This window comes from Maylandia zebra, linkage group LG12 (assembly GCF_041146795.1).
Source record: "Maylandia zebra isolate NMK-2024a linkage group LG12, Mzebra_GT3a, whole genome shotgun sequence".
Taxonomy (NCBI): domain Eukaryota; kingdom Metazoa; phylum Chordata; class Actinopteri; order Cichliformes; family Cichlidae; genus Maylandia; species Maylandia zebra.
This window is the reverse complement of record NC_135178.1, coordinates 10,624,607-10,633,706: the sequence shown is the minus strand read 5'-3', so window position 1 is coordinate 10,633,706 and position 9,100 is coordinate 10,624,607. Positions and strand designations below refer to the sequence as shown.

At 38.9% G+C, this 9,100-nt stretch overlaps 1 protein-coding gene across 1 annotated transcript; it reads left to right on the top strand.

Annotated features, from left to right (window-relative positions):
- Positions 1-26: 26 nt before the first annotated feature.
- On the top strand, positions 27-8,922 carry zgc:64051 (leukocyte surface antigen CD53). The gene is made up of 9 exons (XM_004574210.4): positions 27-101; positions 3,417-3,574; positions 4,313-4,397; positions 5,147-5,335; positions 5,839-5,913; positions 6,006-6,107; positions 6,200-6,307; positions 6,422-6,505; positions 8,498-8,922. The coding sequence occupies exons 3-9, from the start codon at positions 4,335-4,337 to the stop codon at positions 8,567-8,569; spliced, it is 693 nt and encodes a 230-aa protein (XP_004574267.1). The 5' UTR covers positions 27-101; positions 3,417-3,574; positions 4,313-4,334; the 3' UTR covers positions 8,570-8,922.
- The last annotated feature ends 178 nt before the right edge of the window (positions 8,923-9,100 follow it).

The following is a 9,100-nucleotide window of genomic DNA, read 5'->3' as shown; positions in this document are numbered from 1 at the left end:
GCACAGAATGATGAGTAGGCTGCATGCTGTGTTTGGATCTAAGATGATAAGTCAGCGGAACTGAGAACGGTAAACATGAAAATTCCTGTGGAAGCAGTGATGTAAGTAATAAAACAAGCAGCTTGCAAACTCAGAAGTGAAACTGTTTTGTGAAAGAATACTAATATACCTCATTAGAAACTTGGAAAAGAGTGAACAGGAATCAAAGGTTAATGTGGTTTAGATTAAAGTGCTGAAAGCAGCTAGCTACAGCTGAATCCATAATTTGTTGAACGTACCACCAACAAACCATCAAGATATGATAGAACTGCAGACTTCAGCTTTAATTCAAGTGATTTTACAAAGCGATTTTAGCTGGAAATGATTTAGAACCTCAGAGGCTCCAAAGTAATTAGACAATTGAGTGACGAGATGTTTCATGGCCAGGTGAGGCCTGTTCCCTTGTTACTTCATTACCAATGAAGCGTCTGTCACATATCTGCTATCTAATATCTGCAGCTGATTCAAAGTGTTGGATTTGTATGTTATAGCTTTTCACTGTAATCTTAAATATAAGAATAAAAGAGATGCAGTGGAAGTGAAGGAGGCTGTTGTTAAGTTGAACAACTAAAATACATCTATCAGCAACAATCTGATACATGCATGAAAACAGGATTATGTCCATGGTTCAGAAAAATAGCTTCACAATATTTAACCAAATCAAAAATACTTTCAGACTTTCATGTATACAATCAAGAGATGCATTGATGAATGGAGGTACAGAGAGTTTAAACAAAGTGCAACTTGAACTTGCCCAGGGAAAAGTGTGGCGACAGAAAGAAGCAGCTTATAATCCAAAACAAACCACATTATAACAGAGTGCAAGTCGACAACGTCCCGAAGCATGCTGCAAAAACAATTCTTAATTTCTCAGTTTATTCTTTATTGGCCAAGTCAGTTGTCATCTCAACTCGGCAGAGCCGCTTTTCAGTAAGTGAAAATAGACCCACAAACCCACAAACAAGAAACAACTGAAAGCAGCTGCAGTAAATGCTTCATTTCCTCGTCGGAGGAAATGAAGCATTTGGTGATGTGCAGTCCTAGACTTCAGGCAGACACTGGGTGCAATTTTCAAGAATTAAAAAGAGTTTTTATATTTAAAATTCTGTTATTTTGTCTGAGGGATGACTCAATGTAAATAATTCCTAAACAGTTGATCGAGTTAAATACAGTATTTGGTTTTTGTTTACTAATGCTAAAGGAATGCTCACTATTGTTATAGCTATAATTGGATTTTTATGAGGGCGTTAATTCCCACTCCAGCCCACTCTAAACAAATTTTAACAAAGGTGAAAATGTTATTTATCTGAGTAAGAAGGTAACTGGAACATGAAATCTGGTGGTCTAAAACTGTCCCTTTCCACTGAAGGTCGCCAAATACTTGTTTGGTAGGGTGTTGGTCTTTACTTTACAATATTAAATGCTTTGAGCTGAATGCTGTTGTGATTTGGTGATATAAAAACTGAACTGAATTGAATTAGTAGTCTTATTCCAAAAGTAACTGCTGCTAGAAGTGGAGAAAAATTCATTTTGAAGTGAACAAAGGGGGTCTGAACCTGAATGACAATTCATCCAACAGAGTTCAAAATGAAAAACTAAGCACTACTGAAGAGACCCTCGCTGGTGCCTGAAGAGAAGCAAAAGGATCAAAGGCATTTCAGCCTAAACAAAAACGGTGTCTTGGTTTTACTATAGCTAAAAACTGCAAACCAGGTGCATTAAGAGGCCCTTTTTTAAAGTACATTAGTTGTTTTACTCTTAAATCCCCATTTGTGGTTGCACAGTTCCTCTTAATGGTGATGGCTAAGCTCCCCCTCCTGAATGTCACTGTTCCTGCTCCCACACAACAATGCTGTGAAGTTCATCACAGGCTTCCAAGTAATGATAAGGTAAACTTTGAATGACTAAGCGGTCATATACTTTGGCCTATATCATTAATGCATCGCTGTATTTTAGTCTACAGCTGCCCTGGTTGAGGGATTTGTCCAGTAGGCCACCGGGAAGGTGTGGTTTAGTTTCACCCTGAAAGTGAACCAGTGCTCAGTCAGCCTTACTCTGTTTGTACTATGCTTCAGTTTGCTCGTGCGTATTGATCTGTGGCACACTGGCTGTATGTGCAGCAGAAATAGAGATTAAAACTGTCTTTATTTCAACCCTGGCACACTGGTAATAAGATGAAATAAAAATGGATGATCTGATTGTGAGTCAGGAAATGACGATACTACTAAAACAAGTGTTGAAGAAACTGAATGCTTGCCTCTGATGTGTCGAGGTTTTTCATTGGCTGACAGCAGTCCTGAGAACATCTGGACATCCTGCCGTGGGCTCAGATTTTAAGAATTTTAAAAACATTTTCAGTGTTTTTGTGTCTATTATACAGAAAATGTTCTTTGTTCTTTCTCCATTCCTGTTGTTGCCATAACAAGCAACAATCTCAGGTGTTAAAAGTGACTGTGTGGCAGGGTGTGGTCTGTGGCGCAGCTGCAGGGGAGGGGTGGAACAGCGGGTTCAGGGCGTAATGTCAGGGGAGGCTAGTTGTCAGGTTATATATAACATTAGGAATGAAACAAAGGCTAGAAGAGGAGCCTGGTATCAGGAGACTGTTTAAATGAAATTTTGAGTATATAAAATAACAACAGAATGAACTGATTCTGAGGGATCAGGTGAGAACTGTTTCACATTTGATTGTTTTTACTTGGAAATACCCATGAATGTAAATATTCCCTACGAGCAAAACTTTGGTAGGGAGGCAGGGGTTCCTTTAAACATGGAGGGATTTTCCAACAAAATCAGGCTCAGGAGAGGGCAGGCATTTATTATAAATGGTAAATGTTTGGAAGGTGGGGAAGAAAGAGAAAACCTCAATAATCAGACAACTCCATGTAGGCAAGCACTTTGGCAACTGTGGCAAAGAAAAACTCCTTTTAAACAGGAAGAAATGGCCATCAGAAACAGGCTCAGGGAAGGGCAGCCATCTGAGAAATAGTAGCTAATGATTAAATGCAGAGTAGCGGCCTTTGATAAAGAAAGTAACACTCTGCAACACGACTAAATGAAACCAGGACTGCATATGCCGACAACTACCTTGGCACGTGACACATTGAGAAGGTGAGAAATGACACCAGTTAGATGTTTTAACCAGTTTGTGTTCCTCTGTGACGAACATACGGGCTTTATTATCTCTAGTTGTGCAATAAGAATATTAACAATTGATTTCACATCAGTGAGGGGTTTTGACCTCTGCAGCTGCTGACCACAGTTTCAGCTTGTATCTAAATATAAGCAGTGTGTCACAGACATGCACCTGACGTCTCTGCAGCGCTATTGGCTGTCCCTACTGCACTTTCTCAGTCATCAGTTTCTTTCCATGTTGCTAGACTTTAGGAAGAGGAAGTGAGAAGGGCTGCTGAAAGCCCCATGATGTACTCTGCAAGCTTCACAGAGCTATGAGAAGGGGAAGTACGAACAGCAGACGAGCTCGACAAGCACACGCCTGAAAACAGAGACGATAGCAGATATCATTTTCTCCAAATAGGTAAGAGTTAAACTTTATTTTGTCTTGAGATCTCGTTAAATCTTCAGAATATTGTGAAGATGTTTCTTTATCGGTCAGAAACGTGTTGATGTCAAATCTCTAAAAAATACTTGTGAGAAAGGAAAACCCCACGAAGATGAAAAAGTGAACAAAAATCTTTCAAATTTAGACCAAAATAGGCAGTCATCTAACTGAAAGTCTCTGTCATGTGTACATACTGACTTAAGTGGAAAACAAAATATAAGGGCTGTACTTTAGTAGTTTTAAATGGCCGAAGAAGAAGAAGAAGAAGTCTCTTTTCTATTCTCAGAACAAAGATCAGTTAGAAAGAGGGCAAAATTTTGATGTTTTACACATATTTATAACACAAATACAGGAGATTTTTACTTAGAACGGGTCACCTTGTATTTTGAGGAAGTTTTGGTATTTCCACAATTAAACTGCCTGCCCTCTCATGATGTAATTTTAAACCCTCCCAAAGTATAATGCACTCATATCGTGTTGTACAGAAGAAGAATTTTGGTTTTGCTTGTAAACTGAGAGGAAACACAGGAAGTGAGATGTGTGAGCATCACTTCCCCGCTTTGTGACCGTGACGTTTTGTCTGTTTTAGCACTTACACACCCACACGCAAACGCAAGACATAAATAAGAGATGCTGCATTAAACCTTGACCACATCCAGCCCTGCTTCCGATATTTATATTCAATAAAAAAATAACGGCCTTTTCTTGTTGCAGGTCTGATCAGAGGAGTTGCAAGATGGCTCACAGCTGCCTCAAGTGTTTAAAGTACACCATGTGTGTTGCCAACTTGCTTTGCTTTGTACGTATGTCTCAGTCATCCAGCAATACATCACACATCACTGTGAAACATCCTGTCACATTCATCCACTCACTTTTCAAACCTAAACTGTCAGGTGTGACAGACGTATGAGTGTGTGAAAATTAGTTAGTATTTATAAATGCTTCAGGTGTCTACTTTGGGTTTCAAATATTCTACCAGATGGTCAGATTCTTAAAAATTAATCAGTTAAAAGGATTTACCAAAAGTTCACACAAACAAAAAACACAAAAAAGGCTCTGACAGTTTTGTTTACTCTGTGTAATTGTATTATTACTATGACGATTACGTGAGCCAATTAGAGTGGAGGCAGTTAATTTTAGAAAGCCAATGTCTGCTAATATGTGAGTAGATAGATAGATAGATAGATAGATAGATAGATAGATAGATAGATAGATAGATAGATAGATAGATAGATAGATATGCCTGACTCACAGGGGCCATGAAGAGAAAGTGTTAATATATTTATATTATATATTTTTTAATTCAATTTCATTTCATTAATTTTGTTCCACAGACTTGGTGGATACAAAAGAAAAGGAAAAGTCAACATTTGCCAGAAGTCTGTTGCATAACAAATAAATAAAAAGCAGAAGCACTTGAGAAAATGTACTGCCTGACACTGCTGCCTGTAGGCAAGCTCTGAAGCAGACCAGGGCCCGGTGCAGCTCACTGTACTCTGTGTAGTGTGTATTGTGGACTTGGCTTCAGTCTGTCTTCTCTTCTGTCAGATCTGCGGTGTGGCCGTTTTGGCCTTCGGCGTCATCGTGATGGTGAGTTCAAATTATGCTGCTCTCACCCCCTCACTGCCCAGCTTCAACATAGCCAACATCCTCCTGATCACCGGCATCATCATCACCTGCGTGTCCTTCCTGGGATTTCTCGGCGCACTCAAGGAGAACCGCTGTCTCCTCCTATCGGTAACACACACACAAATACTCAAAGCAGAGCACAGATTATGTGGTTTTCTGCTCCCTCTGATTACTTCATATTTTTAGGTAATTAACACTCTAGTTTTGGTACCCCCAAAGGGTATAATTTGTTTGTTTTTTTAAGCCTGTATAATTTTGATAAGGGGGGTGGGCTCTCTAACACTGCCTCTTCACTGTTGTGTACTCCAATTTTTGAATGCTACAAAAATAGCATTTATGTAACAAACGGAAATATCTAAAGAGTCAGTTCTCTGGGAAAAAAGGTAATTTAGATGTTAATCGGGACTAGTTTTTCTAGTTTTCTAGGAGGAAACACAAAGATGGGCATTTATGCGCATTCAAGTTTAAAACGTTCTCGAAATCAGACATGTTGAGCTACATGCTGTGAACTAGCAGCCGAAAATAACTTCACTATACAGTACCGTTTCATATGTTTATGTAAAGTGTTTCAGAGTAACATTCACATAAACCTTTATATTTATTTTTTACAGTTTTTCCTGATGCTCTTCCTCATGATGCTCTTGGAACTGACAGCAGCATGTCTGCTACTTGTATACGAGGGAGAAGTGTGTGACACATATGCTATACACAATATGTTCTGTTTTTAAAGCAAATGTATACATTGTATGTAATCACCAAATCCTCCGTTACTGTTCAGATTACTGAAAGAGTGAAGACCGATCTGACAAAGGGCTTGAATGATGCAAAAGGAAATTCAACACATTCAAAACAAAGTGACTGGGATAATATTCAAAAAAACGTAAGTGTGTCAGAGTGGAGATGTCATGTTGTGACACAAATGACTTTAGAAATGTGTTTATTTTTTTTGTCTGTCAAATTCATTTGTTTTAGCTTGACTGCTGTGGAATCCATAATGTAACAGATTGGGGAAACAACGTGCCAGAATCCTGCTGTATTCCTGAGGACCCCTCTTGTAAAAGTCATAAATACAGGCAAACGGTAGGCTCATACTAATCACTGATCCTTTCAGATTCATACTTGCTTTAATGTACCATAGAGGTCAAAGGTCACATTGTTACTGCTGCAGGTAATTTCAAAATGTTTTGTGTGCAGGGTTGTTTGTCAAAGGTGACAAATTTTTTTGAGAAGAATTTCCTAACCATTGGGGTCTCTGTCATTGTCCTCTGTATGATTGAGGTAAGCTGTTAACATACTATTTTACGCAGGTGTTGCAAAGTTAATCTATGAACCTGCAGATGTACCATGTCTCAGAAATTACCATCTTCACTTCTGTATAAAAGACAACTGGATTATAAAGTGAATGAATTGGTTAATACAATGTTCTGCTCAGAAACGTGGCATCTTCCTGTTAAAATATACCTAAACTTTGTTGCCTTTGACTGTATGGTTTCATTTATAGCAGTTAACAACCATGGCCTCAGTGTGTTTTATACTATAAAGATCCTTCAATATTAGATGGAGAGAACTCTGATGATCAGATAACCCATTATGAGCAAGTACCAGGCAATGGTGGGGAGAAAGAACTTTTTGACAGGAAGAGATCTCCAGACAGTGTGCGGGAGTAACTGAATACATGGTATTCCGAATACAGTTACTTTGTTGAAATAAATGGATTACACAGCGGTCTTTTCCTGTTTCATATGTTAGGCTATGCCCTCTCTATTTTTGGTAATTCCACATTGGTGGAAACCATCTTGCAGCCCATGTTACATCTACTAGAGCCAGAAGAGCCAGTGACAGTGGCAGAGAGCCATCTGGTAAAACTGGTTGGGAGTGAAGAGAAAAAAGGAAATAAAAGATGAATGTAGCTTGCAGCTCTTGAAAATAAAATAATAAAAAGCTAATGGTCAAGTACTTTTAACCTACATTCTTCTGTCCTAATGGCCAACTCCTGCTTTGGAATAGAAGTTAGGATGTACAGAAATGTAAGAAAAATTAACTTTCAGTTCACTTCATGCTAAACATTTTCCTGATGACTTTATACTTTGCCAGTTTCACATCTTACTGTTAAGACTAGTCCCCACTAAAGTTATAAAAGTGGTTTACATGTCTTTAACCAATGACTGTCCAGCATCCCTGTATATCAGTCACATTCGCTATCTGGCAATGGCAAAATAATGTGTGACGTTAAAGCCGCTACAGCCATCCTTCATATACAGTCTATGATTGCCGCAGACCAAGGCTGTATCCCAATTCAGGGTCTGCAGCCTTAAAGGCCGCATTTTAAGGCCGATTACGTCACAGCGACGCGACGAAGACTGTCCCAATTCAAAGGCTGCTCGAAATGCGGCCCTCAAATGAGTCCTTCATTTCCCTGAATTTTAAGGACGTGGCGGTGTAGACTTCGTGGCCCAACATATCCCAGAATGCATAGCGCGGTGGTGGGTGTGGATAATTTTGGCGGAAAAAAAAAAACGGCGGATGAGGGGCGCCCGAAGAGTATCTTAGTAAACTAAGTGCTGAATATTATGTCACTTATTTATGTGCAAATGTTTAATAACGAAGAACATTAAAACATTACTGTTGGCCACATGTCGGCAAAGTTATGTGACATTAGTGACGTTTGTACTAACTTGGTTTTAAACCCTTTACTTTAAAATTTACGCCATTCAATAGCTGACCTTAATCTTACAGAGAATGATCAAAGCTCATGTAGAAACAAACAAACAAATGAACAAACGATTTTCTCCTTCATTTCTGTCAAACAAAGCTGTATGAAACGTTTCTAGCTGTTAGTATCATGGTTGCTAGGCAACCTGGGCAGCGCAACGGAGGCTAGACCGTCCCATTTCACAAGCCTCGCACTTCCGGCCTTAGCAGTCTTTAAGTGCGCGGCCCTTGAGGATCGTTGAGGCTGCGTACTTTAAGGCTGCAGACCCTGAATTGGGATACAGACCAAGATCTGCTCCCCTCCCACTTACCAAAGTGGGCCTCCAGCTGGACAATGTCCACTGCCACACCCAAAAACACAGCTCTAGAATGGATCGGGGAAGAAAAGACCACTCTTTAGATTGCAAAAGGAATAAAAATACTTCATATAAACAAGCATAAACCCAATGAAATTTCAGTCAGCTTGAGAAGCTCAGAATAACTTTTTTTTTTTTTAAAACAGTACAACATTGCATTTTATGTCCTTTTCCAGTTTAATTTCTATATTTCTGTTTACAGGTTTTGGGAATGTGCTTTGCCATGACACTGTTCTGCCACATTAGCAGATCTGGACTGGGCTACAAGTTCTGAATACCTTCAAACATGATCTTCCCATTTTACAGTAAATATCACTGTAAAGTTCTTTAGGAACTAGAGGGAAAGTTTCTGGAAAAACTTCCTTAAAATGACAAAACTATTTTTCTAAACTCTTGCTTAAAGCTTAAACCTGTTTATGTACCTGAATATAAAGTATAACTGTAAATTCTGGCACCTTTGACCTTTAGTGCACTACTCCATTTCAGGTGAAGCTGTGTGCTGAGTTCAGTTTTGTACAGAACTTGCTTGGTGCCAAGTTTATCTTAAGGTCTGTCAACTTTTTAAAACAGTTTCTGTAAAATATTACCTTTGTACTAGTCTTTAATAAACTACTTACTGACAACAAATTTGGAAACATCCAATTAACCTGCAGTCAGCTGAGACTGAAGAAGTCACTTGGATGAGTGACAAAACGTTTCTCCCACAAAACGCTACGTCCAGATGAACACATTCAACGTTTGGAGATCAATTAACTTTATAAAAATAAAGAGCATAAACAGTGTTCTGTAGACTTCTGAACAATCT